This window comes from Pelophylax lessonae (assembly GCF_965119305.1).
Source record: "Pelophylax lessonae genome assembly, chromosome: 4".
Lineage (NCBI taxonomy): Eukaryota > Metazoa > Chordata > Amphibia > Anura > Ranidae > Pelophylax > Pelophylax lessonae.
The window spans coordinates 550,214,591-550,242,453 of NC_138771.1; the positions used below are offsets into that span (position 1 = coordinate 550,214,591).

Genomic DNA, 27,863 nt, shown 5'->3' on the forward strand with positions numbered 1-27,863 from the left:
GTAAAGCAAGATGGGAGATTGGCCATTGAGCAAACAGATCTCCTCTAAGAGGAAGTTTCCAAGGAGCATCGACGACCAACCATAACAGATCTGCATACCAAGACTGGCGAAGCCAGTCTGGAACCACTAGGATGGCCGTAATCCCTTCTGCCTCAAGCCTACGTAGGAGTCTTGGCAGAAGTTCCAGAAGAGGAAAGCCGGATTTCTGGCTGAACCAGCCCCAAAGGAGCCACCAGTGCGTCCGTGGCGTCGACCAGGTGATCCCAAGACTGTGCCACAAGACCAAAGACCTTCCTGTGGAAACGAGAAGCCAACAGGACCAACTCGGGAGTTCCCCACCAGAGAAAACACACCTTCGGAGATGTCTAGTAGATCGATCGGTAGTCTGGATTCTTCCAGAGGCCAGACACCCTGAACACAATCCGTGTTAAAACAGGCCACCCCACCCAGACAGGCTGGCATCCATGGTGACCATCGTCCAGTAAAGGGGAAGGAAGATTCACCCTGTCAAAGCGCCGGAGAGCAAAGCCACTGAAGCAGGGACCTTCTCGTACCCTGGCTCAACAGGATCAGATTGCCTAGAGACTGGATCCTCGCTTCACATAGCAAGGAACTCTCTACAGAGGTCTTGTATGGACAGGTTTTTCAAACTCATCCCAGGGGAGGAACACTCTGGCTGAGGCTGAGTCCAGAACAGACCCAGATAGTCCAACTAGGTGGACGGAACCAAGGCCAATAACTGGAAATGAAAATTTCCAACCAAACTCCTACCGAGTTAGTACAGTAATCGCCTGGTTGTCCGTCAGAACAGTCGGAGACTCTGCTCGTAGAAGATGATCACCAAGGTACTCCAGTACCACAATCCCCCGCTGATGAAACAATGCCAACACCGGGCCCACACTCGTGAAAGCCCGAGGGGTTGAGGTGAGACCTCTTGACAATACTCCTTGCCCACAGCAAGTGAAGGAAGCACAGATAACCGACATAACAGAATAGGGCGGTAAGCCTTGTTTATATCGATAGAGGCCAGAAAATCCCCCTGAAGTAGGAATGCCACTACCATACGAATGGACTCCATTTGAAACATTTGTACCTGCACAAAATGGTTCCGAACTGGAGGTCCTTAAATTTGACGTACCTCAAACAGGTTTAAACAAAAGCCATGAAACAAATGTTCCGATTCTGAGACCAGAACAATCACCCCTTGTAGAAGCAAGTTTTGCACCACCCCGAAGAGACAGCGCAGGCAGTTTTTGGATAAACGTAGGTTGGAAGGAGAGAACCGCACTAGAGGAGAAGATCAAAGACTCGATCTTGTAGCTGGGTCCATCAACTCATGGACCCACCTGTCTGAATCAGGGAGGTCCACGGGTCTGGAGGAAGCAAAGACGGCTTCCTCCACACCAAACACGGGTGATGGAGCCCATTCAGGCAGAAGAGGCCTTGTCCATAGGTCTAGAAGGACCCGCTCTTGGTATAACAGACCGGGTCCGCAAAGGAACCTCCGTAGGAGGTCCTTGCAGGGAGGCTCCGAACAGGCGATTCCCCACAAAGAGAAGATCACACAAGGCCTTTTAGACAGCCTAGCCTGCAGACCAGTATATTAGCCATATCATGCGCCAAAGGATCATTGCTGCCACGGACAGCCTGGAGACTAAAAAGGAGCCGCATCCAGAGAGGCATCACAGACAAACTGCAACCCCTGGGCCCACCAGCTCCGCAAAGACAGGTGGAGAAAGTTTCCCCTTCCAGATCCCAGCGCAAAATCTTTGCCCATTTGGGAAAGTAAGGGACACCAAAACTTTGGTGAACACCAGCCCAAGGACCGAATCGGCCACAGTAAAACATGTGGCGGACCAAAGTCTCGGCTCTCCTATCAAAAGGATCTTTTAAAAACCGGAGACTCCTCCACCAGAATTATGCTGGATTTATTCAGCCTGGAGACCTGAGCGTCCCCCACAGGTGGGACTGCCCACGTACTCAGAGACTCCTCAAGGGATACTGTCTATCAAAACGCTCAGGCACCGCCATATTGCGTTTAGAACTACTCCACTGACTCGCGACAAACCTGTCACAGTAGGTGGGAAAAAAAGGAAAAAAACCTCTGCAGCTTTTGAGGAACTGCGGCCCCAAGGGGACCAGGGCCTCTAAGGCAGTAACGGCTGCATCCCAATATTTAAAATTACCCGCAACGATACATTTAGTGCATCCGTCAGCGCCTTCGCATGTGCGGTAAAAGAGAAATCATCCTCACCTTCAGAGCACCAGAAGTGTGTGGACGCAGATCCAGTATAGTTGCTATAGGTTAAGCTCACACAGAGCATAACAAGCAGGGGATGTCGCCAACCACAGTCCCGCAAGGAGACGCCAGGTAAAGGTCCACAAAAGGACCACCTATTAGACCGAAAAAAAAAAAAAAAAAAAAATGGCCCTCCATAGAAGACATAGCCCAGACACGCAGGGTACCCTCATCCACACAATAATGGCTACTTCACTTCGCTAGAAGATGTAGTGCCCCCATGGCAGACCATATGGCCGTGGGGGCACTACATGGGTGGGAGCGGATGCCCGTCCGCAGCTCTAACAACCCGGTAAGCAGCTCGGACAGCTTGGCCAGCAGCTCGGACAGCCAGCTGCGAGTAGGCCGCAAAGTCACAGCCTAATTTGGGGCCTGATCCAGCCGCGAGTCCACCGGCAGCTCTGTTACTGTTAGCTTGATCAGCAGCTCAGACAGCTTGGTCAGTCGTCTGGACAGCTAGTTCCATAAGCCGCGAGAAGGGCGCAAAGCCACGGCCTCAATTTTTGTCCCGATGCGGCCACGTGATGTGCGCATCCGTTGGCAGTACCATCCGCTATATCAGCAGCTCGGACAGCTTGGTTAGGAGCTCGGACAATTGGGGCAGCAGCTCGGACAGCTGGGGCAGTCACTCGGACAGCCGCAAGTAGGCCGCAAAGCCGTGGCCAAAATATTCAGCCTGATCCAGCCACGTGAGACGCGGACTCGCAGATGGTGAAACATCCGTTCCCCCCCAGCCCAATAACCGCCACAGGGAGTGCAAAGGACACCACCTGCCTCAGTCACTAACCCCCCCGGGGGCCAGGAACCTGCTCAAAACCCCCCGTGTGCGATCCGGACAGGCGCAACAACCACACCCCCCCCCCTACTTCTGGAGCATGTGGCAAAGCAAGCTCCTACCTTACCCAGGGAGGGTGGATTTGGGCCAAAAGACCCACCGTGAATGTTTAGAGGGGCTGAGAGAATGGAAGGGAACCCGGGGGTCCAACCATCCCAGGGAGAGCCCCTGTCCACCCCTTGGGACCACAAAGGGAGAGCAGGGGAAACTACTTACCACACCATGGAACTGGGTGGGCACCACTCCGGGCAGACCACCTCCCCATCTTGGAATGGGGGGTGCTGTGGGCCAGAGGTATGCGTCCTCACGAGACATTTAACTCGCCATCCAGCCCCTGTCCAGTTGGGCTATGTCGCGGCCGACCTAGTGTGGAGCTGATGCCTGCGCTTGCTGGCCACACTGGGAAGACCGTAAGGATCTAGGATATCCAGTCCGTCGCCCAGTCCAGCAGTTGATTGTAGTTCTCACAGGAACAGAAATAATAAAAGAAAAAATTCAGTTTAAAAAAAAAAAAAAAAAAAAAAAAAAAGGAAAAAATGCCAGGACCAGAGATCCCAGCAAAGAACTAGGTCCTTACTCCTGACTAGGCAAAAAAAACTGAAGAGCTAGAGCAGGAAATGGGAGTATAACCCGGGAACTTTTTTCCGCCTAGTGTCCTACTCCTATGGAAAGCAGCATAACCCAAGGGTCAAAGATATGGAGCTATGTCCATCAATGACCGAAAGAGAAAAAAATAAATAAATGCGCTTTTTTTACCTGCAAAAAATATGTACATTTCTAGATTTTTTTAAAGGTGAACTTATCCTTTAAAGGACAGAGGCAATTTTAACTAAAAGTATCATAGCCCACCAAAAAATGCCCTGGGCAAGTCGAGTTTAGTATTTACAAAGAACATTTTGATGAGGAAGGTAGGAAGTTATAACGGCATCTACACTGCCGTTCAAAAGTTTGGGGTCACTTAGAAATGTCCTTATTTTTGAAAGAAAGGCAGTTTTTTTTTAATGAAGATAACATTAAAATAATCAGAAATACAGTCTAGACATTGTTAATGTGGTAAATGACTATTCTAGCTGGACATGGCTGATTTTTAATGGAATATCTACATAGGTGTACAGAGGCCCATTTCCAGCAACCATCACTCCTGTGTTCTAAATGGTACATTATGTTAGCTAATAGTATTAAGAGGATAATTGATGATTACAAAACACTTGTGCAATTATATTAGCACAGCTGAAAACTGTTGTGCTGATTAAAGAAGCAATACAACTGGCCTTCCTTTGAGCTAGTTAAGTATCTGGAGCATCCAGCATTTGCGAGTTCAATTATACTCTCAAAATGGCCAGGAAAAAAGAACTTTCTTCTGAAACTCAAGTCTATTCTTGTTCTGAGAAAGGAAGGCTATTCCATTCCATGGGAGAAATTGCCAAGACACTAAAGATTTCCTACAATGGTATGTACTACTCCCTTCAGAGAACAGCACAAATGGGCTTCAACCAGAATAGAAAGAGAAGTGGGAGGCCCCAGTTCACAACTAAGCAGCAAGAGGACAAGCATATTAGAGTCTCTAGTTTGAGAAAAAGACACCTCACAGGTCCTCAACTGGCAGCTTCATTAAATGGTAATGTACAAGAAAGAATACGGCACCCCAGGATCACATTGCTGGGTAGTAGCACTGCCAGCAAAATTGGGAAACCGACTCACCTAATAAAAGGTGGCCCCTAGCCCTTCAAACTCCATAACACCGACAGTAGCCAAAAAGGAAATAGGGAACAGAAACCCAAAGGAGTTCTATAGTGGAGGAAGGGAATCAGGCAGAATGCAGTGACCTCATGTAAAATCTTCCTTGTTGCATAATATGTAAAATCGAACACAGATAATAAGAGCAGACTACACAGAAGGGTTATTATGACAATGTTGCAGCTAAAAAAAAAAAAAAAAAACAACACCACCTGGGATCACTCCTACACCAATATGATTTCAGCAAATAGAGCAAGTAGCAAAAAACTGCACAGTGTATTGATCTGGCCACGGTGAGATGCAGGAAACCTCAGCAGTGTCAGCTAGGTATCAGCTGTAAAAACCTAATGAGGACATCTGCACTCACCAATTGCTCACGATCCCTGCAGTGTAAGCTTGTGTATATCCAGTAATAAGAGTTCCCGCCTGAAACCCCGGATCAGCTTAGTGTCTCTCGTAGTAAGGGGTCGGCTCTAGTACAAAGTGTCAAACAAACAGTCACAAGGGGGAGAGATCCCTTAGGGATGGATGGATGGGCTGAGCCGCATCAAATGCAATGACTGAAGGCGAGACTAGGCCAAGCCCAGACAGGGCAATAAAGTACCCACTGTTCGGTGGGTGAGAATGCCGCGTATAACAGTCACTCTGGCTGGTGCTGCAAGCTGCAGTTCAGAGAGTCTCTTTATTCTTGCTAGCAGAATTCACTGAAGAGTGGTAGATTCTCCTAAACAGTAGTTGCTTCAGGAGGCTCCGGAGTCTCGTAAATCAGTAGAGATGCTCGTTTTACACCTGGTGTGGTTTTCACACTAACAGCCCAAGAGCACCTCTCTCTCTCATGAGAGGAATGCTTGGAAGGCAGGAGCCTCAAGGCAGCTAGTGGTAGCCTCAATCAATACTGTAGCACATGGAGCTTGCTGTTCAGACACCACTGTGTTGAATCCCATTAAGGAGATCTTCCAAAGGCATTTATCCATTTAGAGCAGGGTGATCTTGATTGTATAAATGAGCTTCATAGGGCCCAAAATGACTTCCTTAGTGATAGTCCATCAAGTGCATGCGAGGGCTCCAGAGAGCAGGTCCAATGGGGGGAGGGGGGATAGCACAGAGGTGCAGGAGTGAGCCGGGTGGTGCAGAGGCACACGCACTGAATCGTTTCGTCCACTAGGTGGCTTGGTCTTCCTCCGGGAATTGTGTTCACCTGTCTTGTCAGGCTTATAAATCCTCCGAAATAGTCCAAGAGAAGGATAATTGATCAGTCCCATCCCAATTTGTAATTGATTGAGACGTTAACCCCTTTGAGGGGAACAGGTGAAGGAAGTGTGTGAGAAAAGGAAGGCTTTTGTATGGGGCCAGCTTGTGTACAGAAATAAGCATACAGTTAAACACATGAAAACAAGTATAAATGAATTGGAGTCAACTCTTAACGTTAATAAGTACACATTATTATAGTACAACACCTTTTAAAATTAAATGTACTTAGTCCAGTGCCCAAAACACTCTGGAGTATCTAATCCATTCAAATGAGCATGCATAAACTCCCTTTAAATGGACGTGACCTGTAGGATAAGGGAGAGGAGAGAATCTGGGGGCCAAAGGGACTAGTTCTTTCTTGGCTAAGGTGCCAAGAATACCTGAAGATTAAAATTCATTGTTGAGTCCCTTTGGCACCATCGTCCCAAGTCGGAAAATCCATTCCTTTTCTTTTTGGAGAAAGATAGTATTGAAGTCCCCTCTTCTATTTGAGAGTTTGAGGGCATAAAAGCCCTTCACCTTCTAACCAGTTGGTCTCTTGTCATGGTATTTTGTAAAATGCTGTGCAATTGGGGTTTCTTCATCTTTATTTCCCAGATACTAGCTAGATGCTCCCCAATACGAACTTTTAAGGGGCGTTTGGTTTGCCCACCTATAATTTGTGGCATGGGCATTTCTGCATGTAAAGTACCCTGGTGGTATTGCAATTGAGGAATTGCTTTATATGATAGACCTTCTGACCATCGGGGTCTGTAAAACTGTTTTATCTACAAAATTTGCAGATATGGCATTTGCCACAAGGGAACATTCCATGGAGTTGGGGAAGGTCAGTGAGCCAGTTACCCCCTTGATCACCAACAGTATTAACCCCTTCCCTGCCAGTGTCATTAGTACAGTAACATTGCATATTTTTAGCACTGATTACTGTAGTAATGTCACTCGTACTCCCCAAAAGTGTCAAAAATGTCAGTTAGGGATCCAATCTGTCCGCCGCAATGTCGCAGTCCCGCAAAAAAAAAAAAAAAAAAAAAAGTCGCACAGGTGATCAAATACCACCAAAAGAAAAGCTCTATTTGTGCCAAAAAAAGGACGTCAAATTTATTTGGGTACAGCATTGCAAAACCGCGCAATTGTCCGTTAAAGTCACACAATGCCGAATCGCAAGATAGGGCCTGGTCATTAAGCAGGAAAACCTCCCGGTCTTAGAGTGGCTAAGGAGGTCAGTCCTATTTCTTTGTGCTGCTTTTTTCCAGGCACTTCTCAGGGTTCTGTGAGGGTAATTCCTTTCTCTGAACCTTGCATACACAGCTGGGTTGCTTCAGTTTGAAAGTCCTAATTGTCCCTTTAGGATGGGATAATGGCTACTAGCCTCAAGTAGGGTGTTTGCCGCTGTTTCTTTTCGGTTTGTTTTTGTAGTTAGTTTCCCTTGTTCAATTTGAATCAAAAGGTCAAGAAAGGAGATCTGGTAGGGCTCATGATTGAAAGGAAGACAAATATTTCTACTATTGGAATTTAATACTTCAATGACGTTTTCCAAAGTTTGAAGACCACCTCCCCAGATCATAAGAATGTCTATGTACCTTAACCATAGAAAGACATGTTCATGGAACAGTTCTGAACAATAAACAAACAAAACAAAACAAACAAACAAACAAACAAAACAATCTCCTCCTCCCACCATCCTAGATGTAAGCAGGCATAGGCCGGTGCCCAGGGAGCTCCCCTGGAGGTACCTCAAATTGGTCTATAATCCGTTTCCATAAATTGGAAACAATTGCTCATCAGGGCAAATTGCAACAGTTCCAACAGGAACTAATTTTGGGCCCCCATGGACAGAAAGAGACTCTCTTAACTACAGCTTGCCAATAAAAGGAAAAGAAGAGATGGGCAAAAGAACACAGACATTGGACAGAGGAAGATTGGAAAAAAGTGTTATGGACAGACAAATCTAAGTTTGAGGTGTTTGGATCAAACAGAATAATATTTGTGAGACACAGAACAAGCGAAAAGATGCTAAAGGAGTGCCTGACGCCATCTGCCAAGCATGGAGGAGGTAATGTGATGGTCTGGGGCTGCTTTGGTGCTGGTAAAGTGGGAGATTTGTACAAGTTAAAAGGGATTTTAATAAGGAATGCTATCACGCCATTTTGCAGTGCCATGCCATACCCTATGGACAGCGCTTGATTGGAGCCAATTTCCTCCTACAACAGGACAATGACCCAAAGAACACCTCCAAAGTATGCAAGAACTATTTAGGGAAGAAGCAGTCAGCTTTTATTCTCTCTGTAATGGAGTGGCCAGCGCAGTCACCAGATCTCAACCCTATTGAGCTGTTGTGGGAGCAGCTTGACCGTATGGTACGTAAGAAGTGCCCATCAAGCCAATCCAACTTGTGGGAGGTGCTTCAGGAAGCTTGTGGTGAAATTTCTTCAGATTACCTCAACAAATTGACAGCTAGAATGCCAAAAGTCGGCAAGGCCGTAATTGCTGCAAATGGAGAATTCTTTGATGAAAGGAAAGTTTGAAGGACAAAATTATTATATCAAATAAAAAAAAATAATTTCTTCTAACCTTGTCAATATCTTGACTATATTTTCTATTCATTTTGCAACTCATTTGATGAATAACAGTGTGAGTTTTCTTGGAAAACATGAAATTGTCTGGGTGACCACAAACTTTTGAACAGTAGTGTAAGTTAAGACGACATAAGGGATAATTTCCTAAAGGAGTAAAAACTGCTGACAAATTGAATGTTCTTTTCAATCAACCAATCATATGCTAGCTAAAATACAGTTTTTTAAATTCTTTACTTTTCACATTAAAGGTTCATACACACTAAGAAAATGGGGTGAGAATTTTTGTACGAAGAACTTTCATGATTTTTGTATAGTGTGTACACAACTCAAGGAGGGGCCCACATCCAACCCAAAACCCTCCAGGATTAGAAGGGGGACAGCTACAGTGCCTTGCAAAAGTATTCAGCCCCCTTGAACTTTTCAACCTTTTGCCACATTTCAGGCTTCAAACAAAGATATAAAATCGGATTTTTGTAAGATCTTACCGTAAAATCCTTTTCTCTTAGCTCATTGACAGACATAGTCCTCTTTGATTCACATCAATTGGGTTATGTTGCCTCCGCAGGAGTAGGACTAGGCAGAAAAGAAAAAACGTTCTGGCTCCACCCTAGGGGCAGTCACAGAGGGTATATCCTCCCTCTCTCTGCTACAGGGAATCAGTTCGGTTATAAAGCAGTAACAGAGAATTTAACCCAACCCAACTCAATGATAGAGGGGCGGGTACTACGTCTGTCAATGAGCTAAGAGAAAAGTTTTTTCGGTAAGATCTTACAAAAATCCGATTTTCTCTGTCGCTCATTGACAGACGTAGTCCTCTTTGATTCACATCAATTGGGACATCCAGAAGCAGTGCCACAAATGAGGGGTGGGATTGACAGAAATCAAATCCAATCTAGAAGGCCCAACCGGTGCCAACTAGAAGTTTTAAAGGCTCATTATAAACAAAGAATGAGACTCAAATAAAAAATTCCAATGGAAAAAAGCCCTCGAGGTAGACCACTGGTCTCCTCAAATTGCGGCCTGCAAAACCTTGCGGCCAAACGAGGCATCAGACGATGCCATTACATCAACTTTATAATGTTTTGTAAAGGTATGCACCGACGACCAGGTAGCCGCCTTGCACACCTGGACCACTGACGCCTGATGGCAAAAGGCCCATGACGCACTAAGTGCCCGAGTGGAGTGCGCCTTAACAGGGAACGGGGGCTCCCGACCCTTAATAGAATAAGCCTGTACCACCGTCTGTCTGATCCATTTGGAAATAGTCGCGGCAGATGCAGGCAACCCCTTTTTGGGTCCATCCGGGACCACAAAAAGTGAATCCGTCTTGCGAAACGAGTCTGTCGTTTTCAAGTATACCCTGATCGCCCGGACCACATCCAAGGAGTGTAAAGCAAACTCCCGAGGATGACTGGGCTTAGGACACAGGGAAGGTAATACAATTTCTTCATTCAGATGAAATTCTGAAACCACTTTTGGTAGAAAGGATGGATTCGGACGAAGAACCACCTTATCTCCATGAACCACCAGATATGGGAACGACAAGATAATGCAGCCAGTTCTGACACCCTGCGTGCAGAAGTGATAGCCACCAAGAAGGCCACCTTCTGGGACAACGTAGGTAAAGGAATCTCCCTAATATCTTCAAAGGGAGGTTTCTGAAGAACCGACAATACTAAATTAAGATCCCAGGGTGGTAACGGCGCGCGCACTGGCGGAGCCAGATGTCGCACCCCCTGGATGAAATTCCGCACCAAGGAATGAGTAGCCAAAGGTTTCTGAAAGAAGATGGCTAATGCTGAGACCTGACCCTTGATAGTGCTCAAGGCCAGTTTCTGCTCAGCCCCTTGTTGCAGAAAAGCTAATATTCGACTAACCGAATAAGAACGTGGGTGGAACCCCAGAGGTTCACACCATGCAATGTAGGACTTCCATGTGCGATGATAAATCTTTCTGGAAGTCGCTTTCCTTGCTTTAACTAGAGTAGGAATAACTGAAGCTGACAATCCCTTGTCCTTCAGCACCTGGGTCTCAATAGCCAGGCCGTTAAAGCCAGCGATTGTAAAGCAGGATGGAAGATCGGTCCCTGAGACAGTAGGTCCTCCCTGAGAGGAAGTCGCCACGGGACGTCCGCCACCAGTCTGACCAAGTCGGCGTACCAAGCTCGGCGAGGCTAGTCCGGAGCTACCAGGATTACTGGAATTCCTTCCTCCTCTATCCTGCGAAGAAGTCTTGGCAGTAACCCGAGAGGAGGGAAGGCATACATTAGCTGGTACTGCCCCCACGGGGCGACCAGTGCGTCTGCGGTCTCTGCTAGAGGATTGCGGGAGCGAGCCACAAATCTCTGTACTTTTCTGTTGAATCGAGATGCCAACAGATCCACATCCGGGGTGCCCCAACGTAGGCACAACTGGTGGAAAACTTCTGGATGGAGGGACCATTCCCCCTGATCCAGAGTCTGACGGCTGAGATAATCTGCCTGCCAATTCTCCACCCCCGGAATGAATACCGCAGAGATAGCTGGAACAAACCGTTCCGCCCAGCGAAGAATGCAAGCCACTTCCTTGGCCGCCCGGACACTCTTGGTGCCCCCCTGGTGATTGACATAAGCCACAGCCGTGGCGTTGTCCGACTGGATCCGAACCGGGCTGCCCTGGAGCTGCTCGGTCCAGTGAATCAGACAAAGTCTGATCGCTCTCAGTTCCAATACATTTATCGGTAACCTGGATTCTTCCGAGGACCAAAGTCCCTGAACGGATAACTGACCGAGAATTCCTCCCCATCCGGATAGACTGGCATCCGTGGTCACTATCGTCCAATATATTGGCAGAAATGACTTTCCCTGGCTGAGCATCGGAGACCGAAGCCACCAGACCAGAGACTCTCTGGTCTGTTTGCTCAATCGGATCCGATAGTCCAGGGATTCCGGATTCCGATTCCATCTGAGAAGAATCTCTTGCTGAAGAATTCGGGTATGGGACTGGGCAAATGGGACTGCTTCGAAGGAAGCCACCATCAACCCCAGAACCCTCATGCAAGTCCGAAGAGAAGACCAGCTGTTGGATAGTAACAACTGGACTGCTGATTGAATCTTCCGGAGTTTCCCTACCGGAAGGAAAACTCTTGTCCTGAATGTGTCTAGAATTAGACCCAGATATTCGAGCCTCCGGGTGGGAACCAGAAATGACTTTTGCTGGTTCACCAGCCACCCGAATTCCTGTAAAGAAATCATAGTAATCTCTAGGTTTTGTAGCAGGGTCTGTGGAGACTCTGCATGAAGCAGAAGATCGTCTAGGTAACCTAGAATCGATATGCCTCTTTGGCGCAGTAGTGCCAACATTGGGGCCAACACCTTCGTGAAGACCCGAGGGGCCGTGGCGAGACCGAAAGGTAACGCCGCAAACTGATAGTGGTTCTCTTCTACGGAAAAACGTAGAAACCGCTGATGTCCTGCGTAAATGGGAATGTGAAGATAGGCGTCCTTGATGTCTATGGACGCTAGGACATCCCCTGAATGCAGGGAGGCCGCTACTGTGCGAATGGATTCCATTTTGAATTTTCTTATGTTGACAAAGTAATTGAGTGCCCTTAAGTCCAGAATTGGACGCACTTTGCCCTCTTTCCTGGGTATTGTAAATAGGTTTCAATAAAACCCCTGAAAATGTTCTGTCCAAGGAACGTGGACTACCACTCCTTGTTGTAGTAAATCCGTGACTGCTCTCCGCAGATCTTCTAAAAGATCCGGGGATAGTCGGATATTGGAAGGGAAGAATCGCGCCGGTGGGAGAGATCGAAACTCGATCTTGTACCCTGACCTTATGACTTCGCAAACCCACTTGTCCGGGATTCTGGAGAGCCATGGATCCGGGAACCGGCGAAGACGTCCCCCCACCCCAGTTATGGGTGGGGGCGAACCTTCAGGGTTTAGTAGACTTATCTTCAGGTCTGGGAGGGGCTGGCTTTTGCTTGCCCGACCAACGTCCCCTCAAGCCTCCTGAAGGAGCTTTGGAGGACTTAATTTTTTCACTCGCGGGACGAAAAAATTTTTTATGAGCGGAGAAAGAAGGCCCCCGTCTTTGACGAGGTCCTTTACCCTTAGCACTTTGCGGTAAAAAGGTGCTCTTTCCTCCCGTGAGATCCTTAATGATCTCATCTAAGTTGGCTCCAAATAAATGCTCTCCTAAAAAGGGGAGATTAGCCAATGCTTTTTTGGAACCTTGGTCGGCTAATCAACCTTTTAGCCACAGTGTACGCCTGAGAACCACTGCTGAAACTGATGCTCGCACCAATAATGGAGTGGCGTCTAACGCCGCATCACACACAAACTGTAACCCCTGCATCATCTGTTCCAACAAATCTGATACCGCCTGAGGGACCTCTTCTAAGTCCCGGCGTAACCATTTGGTCCATTCAGTTACAGTCTGCGAAACCAGCCCAATAGCAATTATTGATCTGAAAGCTGATCCAATCAAGGAAAACATGATGCGAGACATAGCTTCTATCTTGCGATCCACCGGATCCTTAAAAGACGGAGCGTCTTCTAATGGAATAACCGTGGCTTTATTTAATCTAGAAATTGGTGAATCCACCACAGGTGGTTCTGTCCATTTCTTAATGAGGGTTTCCTCAAACGGATAACGCCTGTTAATGCGTTTGGAAATAGCAGAAGTGCGTTTTGGCAGACTCCATTCTTCTTTGATCGGATTGCCAAAACATTTGGGCAATGGAAAAACCTTCGCCACTTTGATGCGTTTTTTAGTCCCAAAGGGAATTTCAGTCTCAGCTACTTCCGACGGAGTACCCTGTAATCTTAAGGTTTCTTGAACAGATACAATGAGTGCGTTTACCAACGCTTCCTCTCGGGCTATGGCTGATGCCGAAACATCCTCCTCACTGTCTGAAGAGACAGTACCCGAGACACCAATCCCAGATGAGGTACCTGCAACTGCAGAAATAGGCTCAGATTCTGTATCCGAAGTTTCAGATAAAATGGGGGTAGGCGGGGGTCGCTTTCTTGCGCCCTGTCCCTAACAAGCCACTTCCACCCGGGACACAAAAGTCTCCATAATAGCTGACAATGATTCAATCGTAAGCGGGGTGCTGGAGGATCCTGCAGACCCCTCGAGGGGATCAGGTGGAGATACATGAGTGGCAGGGTCCATGTTAACCCAGGACACTTTGCCAGAAAAAAACGTTTTTTTTTTTTTTTTTTATCTGTATCCCCCTAGCGCAATAGCGCCCCTCAGTGTACCTGCTTTGCTTGAAGATCTCACAGGAAAAAAACTGGAGAAACTACCTAAAAAAATATTTTTTCTATAAAAAATCTTGCCAGGACCAGAGATCCCAGCAAGGAACTTAGGTCCTTACTCCTGACTAGACAGAAAAAAACTGATTCCCTGTAGCAGAGAGGGAGGATATACCCTCTGGGACTGCCCCTAGGGTGGAGCCAGAACGTTTTTTCTTTTCTGCCTAGTCCTACTCCTGCGGAGGCAACATAACCCAATTGATGTGAATCAAAGAGGACTACGTCTGTCAATGAGCGACAGAGAAAACTAATTTTTTGTGAAGAATCAACAAGTGGGACACAATCATGAAGTGGAACGAAATTTATTGGATATTTCAAACTTTGTTAACTAAAAAACTGAAAAATTGGGCGTGCAAAATTATTCAGCCCCCTTAAGTTAATACTTTGTAGCGCCACCTTTTGCTGAGATTACAGCTGGAAGTCACTTGGGGTATGTCTCGATCAGTTTTGCACATCCAGAGACTGAAATTTTTGCCCTTTCCTCCTTGCAAAACAGCTCAAGCTCAGTGAGGTTGGATGGAGAGCGTTTGTGAACAGCAGTTTTCAGTTCTTTCCACAGATTCTCGATTGGATTCAGGTCTGGACTTTGACTTGGCCATTCTAACACCTGGATTATGTTTATTTGTGAACCATTCCATTGTAGATTTTGCTTTATGTTTTGGATCATTGTCTTGTTGGAAGACAAATCTCCGTCCCAGTCTCAGGTCTTTTGCAGACCCCATCAGGTTTTCTTCCAGAATGGTCCTGTATTTGGCTCCATCCATCTTCCCATCAATTTTAACCATCTTCCCTGTCCCTGCTGAAGAAAAGCAGGCCCAAACCATGATGCTGCCACCACCATGTTTGACAGTGGGGATGGTGTGTTCAGGGTGATGAGCTGTGTTGCTTTTACGCCAAACATAACATTTTGCATTGTTGCCAAAAAGTTCGATTTTGGTTTCATCTGACCAGAACCACCTTCTTCCACATGTCTGGTGTGTCTCCCAGGTGGCTTGTGGCAAACTTTAAACGACACTTTTTATGGATATCTTTAAGAAATTACTTTCTTCTTGCCACTCTTCCATAAAGGCCAGATTTGTGCAGTATACAACCGATTGTTGTCCTATGGACAGAATTTCCCACCTCAGCTGTAGATCTCTGCAGTTCATCCAGAGTGATCATGGGCCTCTTGGCTGCATCTCTGATCAGTCTTCTCCTTGTATGAGCTGAAAGTTTAGAGGGACGGCCAGGTCTTCGTAGATTTGCAGTGGTCTGATACTCCTTCCATTTCAATATTATCGCTTGCACAGTGCTCCTTGGGATGTTTAAAGCATGGGAAATCTTTTTGTATCCAAATCCGGCTTTAAACTTCTCCACAACAGTATCTCGGACCTGCCTGGTGTGTTCCTTGTTCTTCATGATGCTCTCTGTGCTTTAAACAGACCTCTGAGACTATCACAGTGCAGGTGCATTTATACAGAGACTTGATTACACACAGGTGGATTCTATTTATCATCATTAGTCATTTAGGTCAACATTGGATCATTTAGAGATCCCACTGAACTTCTGGAGAGAGTTTGCTGCACTGAAAGTAAAGGGGCTGAAAAATTTTGCACGCCCAATTTTTCAGTTTTTTATTTGTTAAAGTTTGAAATATCTAATAAATTTCGTTTCACTTCATGATTGTTTCCCACTTGTTGATTCTTCACAAAAAATTACAGTTTTATATCTTTATGTTTGAAGCCTGAAATGTGGCAAAAGGTCGAAAAGTTCAAGGGGGCCCAATACTTTCGCAAGGTACTGTACATACTTTACCAGGAACAGGGTGGGCACCACTTCTGACAGACCACCGCTCGATTGGGATGTGGGTGGCTGTCAGCCAGGAGGAACGCTGCAACTCAGGCCAAGGCCAGGTAGTATGCGCCCTTGCAGTACGTTTAACTCGTAGGCCAGCCCCCGTCCAGTGGGGCTATTTTGCGGCCAAACTAGCACGAAGCTGAGGCCTGTGCACGCTTGCCAGGCTGGGAGGACCCTCTGGATCTAGATTATCCAGTCCGTCGCCCAGTCCGGCAGTTGATAGCAGATTCTCACAGGAACAAAACAACAAAGGATAGGAAAAAAATTTCCATTTAAAAGGGAAAAAAATTGCCAGGACCAGAGTTCCCAGCATAGGTCCTCTCTCCTGACTAGGCAGAAAAAAAAAACTGAGTGCCCCCTGGGACTGCTCATAGGCGTAGTCAAGCTTTTTCCTGCCTAGTGTCCTACTCCTGTACGGGGCAGTGTAACCCAATGGTTAAGAAGAATCAGGAGCTATGTCTGTCAATCAAAGAAAGAGAAATCAGAAACGAAAGACAGTGTCTACTGTTTTGGAAAATCAAACCCAACACTGTACTTCACAGTAGAACAGTGAAAGAATTTTTGGTTCCTTTTTTGAACCTCACCATAATCCCAATGGCAGCACTATGTATGCTTCTGTGGAACTCTGGTAATAACAAAATATTTATTGGTCATACCTGCAAAAGCCGCCAGTCATTGTAATCTGGATGTCAGGGACAAATGTCTGCAGGGCTTCTCCTATTATACATTGTACGCGGTCAGCCTCTTCGCGTGTTACAGGAAGTTGCAAGTCTGTGTAATGTTCCAGCCCTAAGTGCGGAAACTACAGATTATTATAAAAAAGGACAGTGATGTTATATTATCGCCATTTCTCTTGCTTTTACCTGCTCTCTGTTTTGCTGTCAGTGTAATTTTTGGGTCTTTCAGGTCATCCAGTTTCCGCATGCCATCTTTGTACCATCGTTCTGCTGTTCGTACGCCGACTCCAAAAATGCTGGTGAACAGCTAAGAAAAAAAAAAGAATAAAGTATTTGCCACTAAAGTGCACTAATACTAGATATGCTAAAAACCGAGCATAAAAGCCACCAACCCTTTTTGTTTGGTTACATTTTGTGTTAGAAAACGTGGTTTCTGCTGTAAAAATAGAGTAAGTGTACATAAAGGGAAAAAGGGAGAATATAAGCATTGAAGTACCCCACTAACAAAGCAAGCCAAAAAAGATGCTCTGGTAAATACAATGTATGTTTAACATTTAAAGTTTTTTTTTAGTGACTCTTAAAGCTTAACTTGGACCTTACCTTCAAGCAATATTAAACCCAAAACCAAAAACGTAATATATAAAACAGCTTAAAAATCATTAGATTTGGTGGCTGCAATCTTTTTTTTTAGGCTTTTTTTTCCTGATTTCACTTGGTGATGCAGCCAGTAACATAGCTCCTGTATTAGAGTGCCCCCACTCTGGATGAAGGAGCACCTTTTGGGATAATTATTTTTTTTTTTAGGATGATCATTGTAAGCACACCTGCTAGTATTAAATGGTTTTCTCATCTCTGTAACAGATACGTTCTGCCGGAGAGCGTGTTCCTTTGAAATACAGACTTACTGGCCAGATTACTAGATGAAAATAGAAAAAGAAAAAGCCTAAAAAAAAAAAATTAAATACAATTATCACATCCAAGAACCGGTAAACTGAAATATAATCAAATCTTTGCTTTTGGGTTTATTACCACTTTGAGCCCTGCACAGCTGTACAGGCGTATTGAAATTGCTCACTGTAAGCTTCCCACAGTGCGCATCAGAAGCTGCAGTAAGTCACATAAAGGCCAGTCTCATTACCCAGCTGGAGAACATCTAGCATCATCTTACCTTTCCTCCCCAGCCTTAGGCCCCTTTCACACTATCCGTCCATCGGACGGAGTCCGTTTTTCTCAGCGGGGGACCGAGCCGCTGATCCCCCGCTGAGCAGCAGGAGGACAGCTGTGTCTCCGCGCTGTGTGCGGAGACACAGCTGTCAGTTCCCCATGCATCTCTATGGGGGAAATCGGATGGGAACGGACTGTCTGTCCGTTCTCATCCAAACCGATGGACGGATGGAAAATAGGGTTTCCATCCGTCCAGATTTGACAAATCGGATCGGATGTCAGCGGACATGTCTCCGATGCCATCCGATGCCCCATAGGAATGCATGGGGGACCGTTCAGATCCGCCAAAACAACGAATGGTCCGCCTGTGTGAAAGGGGCCTTATTGTTCCTGGCCCGTCACCTTTATTTATTGGTTTTCAGTTCATTTAATCAGGGAAGCTCAGCATCACATGCGAGAGTTGCTTAGGGTAGTCGTAAAGGATAAATTCACCTTTGGGAACATGTAACCCCCCTATTGAAGCTGCTGTCTCCAATGACAGCAAGCGGGGGGGGGGGGGGGGGGGATCTTCTTCCCCCGCTCATTGTTCCCATTTAAAAAAAAAAAAAGAAACGCGGCTGCGCAGGGTTTAGCCCACCCAGCCGTGTCATTCATTGACAGAGTTCTGTAAATGGGAAACTACTATAATTGTATATGTTCATTTATATGCAATTTTTTACTAGCGCTGCACGTTTTTGTTATTAGATACACTGACAAGTCTGCAGAAGTCCTGCATGGCAAGCACAATCTGCTTATCACAGGTGCAATGCTTTCCAGGCTCCAAGCAAAAAAAAAAAAGTGCTAATTTTTTAACCTGCAAAAAAAAGGACGTGCATTTGATGTGAACTTATCCTTTAATGGAAATGCATCTTGCCTAGAACACCTACTCCACCAAACCAACATCCGTCAAGACATTTTGATATTTGCACAACTCTTTTGAACTAGCCCATTGATTACATCTGGGGTAAAGCTGAACGAATAATGGTTATATATATATATATATATATATATATATGGATTTTTGTAAGATCTTACCGTAAAATCCTTTTCTCTTAAGCTCATTGACAGACGTAGTCTTCTTGATTCTCAAGAGCTGGGTTATGTCGTCTCCGCAGGAGTAGGACTAGGCAGAAAGACAAAACGTTCTGGCTCCACCTTAGGGGCAGTCCCTGAGGGTATATCCTCCCTCTCTCTGCTACAGGGAATCAGTTCTGTTCTAAAGCAGTAACAGAGAATTTAACCCAACCCAACTCAATGATAGAGGGGCGGGTACTACGTCTGTCAATGAGCTTAAGAGAAAAGGATTTTACGGTAAGATCTTACAAAAATCCATTTTTCTCTATCGCTCATTGACAGACGTAGTCTTCTTGATTCTCAAGAGCTGGGACATCCAGAAGCAGTGCCACAAAATGAGGGGTGGGATTGACAGAATCAAAATCCAATCTAGAAGGCCCAACCGGAGCCAACCAGAAGTATCAAAGGACTCATCGAGTAAACAGATGAGATCTACCCCACAAATCCTCGAGGTAGACCAACAGTCTCCTCAAACAGTGGCCTGCAGGAACCTTGCGGCCAGAAGAGGCATCTGACGATGCCATCACATAAACCTTATACAATATTGTAAAGGTATGAACCGACTACTAAACAGTCGCCTTGAAAACCTGAACCACTGACGCCTGATGGCGGAAGGTCCAGGAAACTCTAAGCGCCCGAGTAGAATGCGCCTTAACAGGGAACGGGGGATCCCGACCCTTAGATAAAATAAGCCTATACCACCGTCTGTCTGATCCATCTAAAGATGGTCGCAGCAGAACAGGCAACCCCTTCTTAGGGCCATCCGTGATCACAAACAGTGAATCCGTCTTACAAATTGAATCCGTAGTATTCAAGTATATCCTGATCGCCCGAACTACATCCAAGGAATGCCATGCAAATTCTCGAGGATGATTGGGCTAAGGACATAGGAAGGACAATACACTGTCCTTATTCAATGAAACTTTGAAACCACCTTAGAAGGAAGGATGGATTCGGATGAAGAACAACCTTATCCCTATGAACCACCAGATCTGGGGAACAACAGGATAATGCAGCCAGTTCTGACACCCTGCGTGCAGAAGTGATAGCCACCAAGAAGACCACCTTCTGGGATAAAGTAAGCAAGGGAATCTCCCTGATATTTTCAAAGGGAGGTGTCTGAAGAACCGACAGCACCAAATTAAGATCCCAGGATGGTAACGGCGCGTGCACTGGCAGAGCCAGGTGTCGCAGCCCCTGGATGAAATTCCGCACCAAGGAATGAGTAGACAAAAGCTTCTGAAAGAAGATAGCAAATGCTGAAACCAGACCCTTGATAACACTCAAGGCCAGCTTCTGCTCAACTCCCTGTTGCAGAAAGCCAATATTCGGACTACCGAATAAAGATGTAGATGGAACCCAAGGGATTCACACCACACAATATAAGACTTCCATGTACGATGATAATCTTTCTGGAAGTCGCTTTCCTTGTTTTAACTAGAGTAGGAATAACTGAAGCTGACAATCCCTTGTCCTTCAGCACCTGGGTCTCAATAACCAGGCCGTTTAAAACTAGCGATCGTAAAGCAGGATGGAAGATCGATCCCTGAGACAGTAGATCCTCCCTGAGAGGAAGTCTCCACGGGACGTCCGCCATCAGTCTGACCAAGTCGGCGTAACAAGCTCGACGAGGCCAGTCCGGAGCTGCCAGGATTACTGGAATTCCTTCCTCCTCTATCCTGCGAAGAAGTCTTGGCAGTAACCCAAGAGGAGGAAAGGCATACATTAGCTGGTATTGCCCCCACGGGGTGACCAGTGCGTCTGCGGTTTCTGCTAGAGGATCGCGGGAGCGAGCCACGAATCTCTGAACTTTCCTGTTGAATCGTGATGCCAACAGATCCACATCCGGGGTGCCCCACCGTAGGCACAACTGGTGGAAAACGTCTGGATGGAGGGACCATTCCCCCTGATCCAGGGTCTGACGGCTGAGATAATCTGCCTGCCAATTTTCCACCCCCGGAATGAACACCGCAGAGATAGCTGGAACAAATCGTTCCGCCCAGCGAAGAATGCAAGCCACTTCTTTGGCCGCTCGGACACTCTTGGTGCCCCCCTGGTGATTGACATAAGCCACGGCCGTGGCGTTGTCCAACTGGATCTGAACCGGGCTGCCCTGGAGCTGCTCGGTCCAGTGAATCAGACAAAGTCTGATCGCTCTCAGTTCCAATACATTTATCGGCAACCTGGATTCTTCCGAGAACCAAAGTCCCTGGACAGATAACTGACCGAGAATTCCTCCCCATCCGGATAGACTGGCATCCGTGGTCACTATCGTCCAATATATTGGCAGAAATGACTTTCCCTGGCTGAGCATCGGAGACCGAAGCCACCAGACCAGAGCTCTCTGGTCTGTTTGCTCAATCGGATCTGATTGTCCAGGGATTCCGGATTCCGATTCCATCTGAGAAGAATCTCTTGCTGAAGAATTCGGGTATGGGACTGGGCAAATGGGACTGCTTCGAAGGAAGCCACCATCAACCCCAGAACCCTCATGCAAGTCCGAAGGGAAGACCAGCTGTTAGATAGTAACAACTGGACTGCTGATTGAATCTTTCGGAGTTTCCCTACCGGAAGAAAAAACTCTTGTCCTGACTGTGTCTAGAATTAGACCCAGATATTCGAGCCTCTGGGTGGGAACCAGAAATGACTTTTGCTGGTTCACCAGCCACCCGAATTCCTGTAAAGAAATCATAGTAATTTCTATGTTTTGTAGCAAGGTCTGAGGAGACTCTGCATGAAGCAGAAGATCGTCTAGGTAACCTAGAATCGATATGCCTCTTTGGCGCAGAAGTGCCAACATTGGGGCCAACACCTTCGTGAAGACCCGCGGAGCCGTGGCGAGACCGAAAGGTAACGCCACAAACTGATAGTGGTTCTCTTCTACGGAAAAGCGTAGAAACCGCTGATGTCCTGCGAAAATGGGAATGTGAAGATATGCGTCCTTGATGTCTATGGACGCTAGGACATCCCCTGGATGCAGAAAGGCTGCTACTGTGCGAATGGACTCCATTCTGAATCTTCTTATGTTGACAAAAGAATTGAGTGCCCTTAAGTCCAGAATTGGACGCACTTAGCCCTCTTTCCTGGGTATTGTAAATAGGTTTGAATAAAACCCTAGAAACCGTTCTGTCCAAGGAACGTGGACTACCACTCCTTGTTGTAGTAAATCTGTGACTGTTCTCCGCAGATCTTCTAAACGATCCGGGGATAGTCGGATATTGGAAGGGAAGAATCGCGCCGGTGGGAGAGATCGAAACTCGATCTTGTACCCTGACCTTATGACTTCGCAAACCCATCTGTCCGGGATTCCGGAAAGCCATGGATCCGGGAACCGGCGAAGACGTCCCCCCACCCCAGTTATGGGTGGGGGCGCACCTTCAGGCTTTGGACGGTTTATCTTCAGGTCTAGAGGGGGCGGGCTTTTGCTTGCCCGACCAACGACCCCTGATGCCTCCTGCAGGAGCTTTGGAGGACTTAATTTTTTCACCCGCGGGACGAAAAAAACCTCTTGTGAGCAGAAAAAGAAGGCCCTCGTCTTTGACGAGTTCCTTTACCTTTAAAATTTTGCGGTAAAAAGGTGCTCTTTCCACCCGTGAGATCCTTAATGATCTCATCTAAGTTGGCTCCAAATAGACGCTCTCCTAAAAAGGGGATATTAGCCAATGCTTTTTTGGAACCTTGGTCGGCTAACCAACCTTTTAGCCACAGTGTACGCCTGAGAACCCCCGCTGAGACAGATGCTCGCGCCAATAATGAAGTGGCGTCTAACGCCGCATCACACACAAACTGTAACCCCTGTATCATTTCCCATACAGTTACAGCCTGCGAAACCAGACCAATAGCAATTATTGGTCTGAAAGCTGATCCAATCAAGGTAAACATGGTGCGAGACATAGCTTCTATCTTGCGATCCACTGGATCTTTAAAAGACGGAGCGTCTTCTAGAGGAATAACCGTGGCTTTATTCAATCTAGCAATTGGTGAATCCACCACAGGTGGTTCTGTCCATTACTTAATGAGGGTTTCCTCAAACGGATAACGCCTGTTAATGCGTTTAGAAATAGTAGAAATGCGTTTTGGCAGACTCCATTCTTCTTTGATTGGATTGCCAAAACATTTGGGCAATGGAAAAAACCTTCGCCACTAGATGCGTTTTTAGTTTCAGCTATTTCTGACGGAATACCCTGTAATCTTAAGGTCTCTTGAACAGATACAATGAGTGCGTTTACCAACGCTTCCTCTCTGGCTATGGCTGATGCCGAAACATCCTCCTCACTGTCTGAAAAGACAGTACACGAGACACCAATACCAGATGAAGTACCTGCAACTGCAGAAATAGGCTCAGAGTCTGAATCCGAGGTTTCAGATAATAAGGGGTTAGGCGGGGGTCGCTTACTTGCGCCCTGTCCCTGACAAGCCACTTCCACCCGGGACACAAGCTTCCATAATAGCGGACAATGATTTAATCGTCAGTGGGGTGCTGGAGGATCCCGCAGACCCCTCGAGGGGATCCGGAGGAGATACATGAGTGGCAGGGTCCATGATAATTCAGGACACCTTTGCCAGAAAACACAAAAAAAACTTTTTTTTTTAAATAAAAAATACCTCTTTTTTTTTTTTTTTTTTTTTTTATGTGTCTCCCCCTAGCGCAATAGCGCCCCTCAGAGTACCTGCTTCTCGATCCCACAGAGAGAGAGAGGGACCCCCAAGGCTCACCAACCGATGCAGTGAAGTTTCCAACCAACTGCAGTCAGCGTCTGTCTTTACAGACTGGAAGGAGCTGTTGCTTTTTCCCGGGTAGGACGTGGCTCCGCCCCCTGTGTACGCCTTCCGGCGTTCCCAGCTCTCCACGAGGTAGCTGGGCTCATGAAACATGGCCGCCCCCATATAGGAGACATTAGGCTCCAAAAACATGGCGGCCGGCGTGACCTGAGGACATGCATGCACCTGGTCTACGGCAAAATGGCGGCGGACCGCCGAAAACGTTTTTCCCAGCACATCCACCTGCATCTCTGCTGAGTGGCGATTGATAGATCTACAGGAGATACACTACAAATAAGGTAGGATTATACCTCCTATGTCTGCTGTAATGCTACAGTCTGCTGGGTAGAGTGTTAGCTCTCAAACCAAGTCCACTTCCCACAAACACATACTGTATTTACAAGGGGGACTTTTAGTGTCAGATATACACTGACCATGTATGGAAGGGCCCATAATTCATACTGCCTCATAACGAGGAAAGAAAAAAGGGAACGTTTACTCACCATACCGAACCGACAGGCACCCTCTCTTCACAATACCCTCTCCACCGGGGTGGGGGTTTGTGGACCACTCCGGAAGCCTCGACTCTCAGGTTCCTGGCGTCCAAGCGAGACTTTTAACTCGCAAGGTCAGTCCCTCCACTGGGACTCCGTCGCGGCCGACCCAGCGCGGAGCTCTGGTCTGCACGCGCTCGTAGGCAGAAACCGGGGTGACCACTGGATCTCAACATCCAGCCCGTCGCCCGGCCCCGCATACTTACTTGAATGTGTCGCGGCCGACCAAGCGCAATGCAATGGTCTGCGCGCGCTCGTAGGCCGGCTGGGGTGACCACTAGTGTCGCCCAGTCCGGCGTTTTTTGCTTGAAGATCTCACAGGAAAAACACTGGAGAAAAAACTACCTAAAAAATATTTCTTCTAAAGAAAAAATCTTGCCAGGACCAAAAAGATCCCAGCAAGGAGCTTAGGTCCTTACTCCTGACTAGACAGAAAAAAACTGGATTCCCTGTAGCAGAGAGAGGGAGGATATACCCTCAGGGACTGCCCCTAAGGTGGAGCCAGAACGTTTTGTCTTTCTGCCTAGTCCTACTCCTGCGGAGACAACATAACCCAGCTCTTGAGAATCAAGAAGACTACGTCTGTCAATGAGCGATAGAGAAATATATATTATATAAAAAAAAAAAGGATTCAAACCCCCTTCACAATCTTAATCCAGCATTTCCACAATTCATACAGTGCAGAGGGCTCAGCGAAGGTGGTCCCCCTACAATCAGCACAAAAAAACTCAGTGTGTTTCTTTAGTACTACGTTTGTGCTGTTTGGTGCCGTAAAAAAATTACATTTGTGCTGCTTTTAATTTAATGATCTCTTTTTGTCGGCTGTTCTGTCTAAAACTGAGTCTAAATCAGGACCCACCAGCAGATCCCCCATAAATGGAATCTCACAATACTTGCTTTTGGATGCCGCATCACCTGGCCAGGTCTTGAACCACAGAGCTCTTCTGGCTGAGTTAGCTAGGGCTGCAGATCTTGTGGTCATCCTTACAGATTCTGCTGATGCATCCACAATTTAGGCTACAGCCGTTGACAGAGTGGAAAAAGAATAAAGGATCTCTTGTCATCAAAAGGAAAAACGCCTTTTTGGGCCTTTGGAAAAAATGTTTCCTCTCTGGTTCTGCCCAATCCTTTTTAAAGGCCTCAGAGATGACTAAATGTACAGGAAAGGGGCGACCTTTAGGTTCCCCCAGATCTGCATACATCCGATCATGCAGAGAATTCTTTTTTCTCTTCTTCCAAGCCCAAAGTAACAAACTACCTTCAACAAACCATCAACCTGATCTAAAGACAGCTTGTATTGAGGGTATATCTTCTACCCCCTCCTTTGGAATGAGAGGGGGAAAGTACCTTTTGGGTAGGAGGACCTATCTCAACCTCCACTGCAAGGTTTAACTGTGAGCCCCGAGAGGATTGGGAGGTAGATGACTGACTTAAGGGATGATTTGTTAGCAAAGAGCGAAAGGATTGAATAGTAGCATCCAGCTCTTTAACTGATGTGATTAAATCGCTGCATGCAGTAGAAGCTTCCACTTAAACCAGGGAATCAATGCATGTCTGACAGTGTTTTCTTCCAAACCTTCAGGTAGCTTTGCATGAAGGGCATTTTTTTTTTTAACTTCCAGCTCAGAGCTCTTAGCCCTTAGCCTGCCATAATGAGAAAAAAAAAACATAAAAAACAAACCATCCCATGGAATCAACCATTTCTCATCAGGGTCACCCCGGGTGCACAGGAAGCATAAACAAACTCCAAGTGCCCAGACAGGCCACCGGGGGGAAGAAAGAAGGAGAGAGACCACACAGTAATCAAAGGCAAGATGCACAATCTACCTCTTACCTTGGGCTTGCTGGTGCCTGTGCCTGTCCCACTTGCTGTCACAACCGCATCCATAGCAGTGTTGCAGTGTCTACACATGGCTTTGGAATGCCGATTCCGGACTCCAATTGCGCCAGACTGGATCTGGAAATAGGCAATAGATCTGTTCCTCCCCTCATCCCTTGCGCTTTTTCCGGTGGAAGTGACGCCGCGCGCCTGCTCCACGAGCCCCGCCCCTCACCGGATACCTCACTTCCGGCCGGGCGAGTCCCAACTCAGCATCTAAAAAGATAGCGGCAGCACCTACGCAACTAGACCGGCAGGCGGGACTAGGGGAAAAAAAAAAAAAAAAGGAATAAACCTGCTGCCTAGGAGCGGCGTCCATGAGCAGTATAGACTCTCCCAGAGCAGCGAAGGGGGAGAGGGAGCCCATTCAACAACAGCTCATGTTTTGTTTTGGAGGAACAGACTCTTTAAAGGAAAAAAACAGGTATGGTGGAGCAGAAAGCCTGGTCTCTCAGGACAGCACCCAAGAGCTCCTGACTCCCACTAAGTGTCCCTCGGCCAGAGGAAACACAAACTGATGAGCTGTGGGGAGAAGTCTCCTTTTAAGTTTGGTGGAAGTGGCGTTTCCTGTTGGCAAGTGGGAGGAGCCATCTCTCAAGGTGCTCTCCTGAAAGACAGAGGAAAAAACTCAAGCACCCCTGTCACTATATATATATATATATATATATATATATATATATATATATATATATATATATATATATATATATATATATATATATATATATATATATATATATATATATATATATTTTTTTTTTTTTAGCAGAGACCCTTGAGAATAAAATGGCAGTTGTAGCAATATTTTATTAAATATACTTTAATAAAAAAAAAACTGTTAAAAAGTTAGCCCAATGTTTTTGTATAGTGTAAAAGATGATTTTACGCCGAGAATCATGCTCTTTATTTTAAGAAACCGCGATCCTGATTTTATCCAGAATCGTGCAGCTCTAATCTGGGGGGGGGGGGGGGGTGCTCTTGAAAAGCGTACTGAGGCAGGGTGCATTGACGTTTTCAGGAAGCTATGTACAGCATCTTGCCAGCCCTTTACACCAGCCATCCGCTGACTTTATTGCATACAGAAGCATGAATCATGTCACTGGCTCAAAAATAGGGTAAATGCTAAAAAAAAAAAAAGAAGAGATTTAAAACTTTGATAAGCATGTTGATAAGGGGGGTAATAAGGAGCTAGGGAAGACAAATTATAAGCATATTAAACCTCAGCTTTGATTGCAGATATGCTTTGGGTGTGCACTGCTTATAACAAAACTGAGTAGGTAGGCTAGGACTAATTTATAATTATACAAAATAAGTGTGTGTAGCCCACAGTAACCTGTTCACATTCTGTAACTTCCACAACATAACATTTTATTCCCTAGAACAAGGGCAGTATGTACAGGTGAGGATTTTGTTATTATTGTTGTTGGTATAATAGGGAACAGTGTTTGCATATGTTTAATATTTCCCACTTATACAAACAATGATGGTACACACACCTCCATGCATTGGTAATGCTCACTGGTTTTGAGCTCCTCAGCTTCTCTACACACTCCATCTTCCAAAATTTCCTGCACAAAAAAGAAAAATCTATTAGTAGGTTTTACACGTATATACCATTGACAAAGCAACACTTTTTTGGACAGCTAAAACAATCAGCTCACATTTTTTCAGGAGTTTTTTTTTTCCAGTTATTTCTTTAAAATGTCAGATTAAAACACTATAAAAAGGTGGGGAAAAGTATCAGGAAGCAAAACAATTAGACTACCACAGGAACAAACCAATAACTGTCTAAATACTGAGAGAAAACAAATATATTTGAAGACCACTAACTGAGATGTTAATTGTACAGCCTGGAAGTCCTCAAAATTATTTTCCT

General features: G+C 46.1%; 1 protein-coding gene across 1 annotated transcript in view; it reads right to left on the bottom strand.

Annotated features, from left to right (window-relative positions):
• Positions 1-27,863, bottom strand: part of LOC309553706 (DNA-directed DNA/RNA polymerase mu-like) — a 185,739-nt gene that overhangs the window by 88,606 nt on the left and 69,270 nt on the right. The window contains exons 6-8 of the mRNA XM_082255082.1: positions 27,484-27,555; positions 16,703-16,823; positions 16,496-16,628 (exon numbers count right to left, since the gene is read on the bottom strand). Coding sequence (XP_082111208.1) covers positions 16,496-16,628; positions 16,703-16,823; positions 27,484-27,555 — 326 coding nt within the window. The remainder of the gene's footprint in view (positions 1-16,495; positions 16,629-16,702; positions 16,824-27,483; positions 27,556-27,863) is intronic.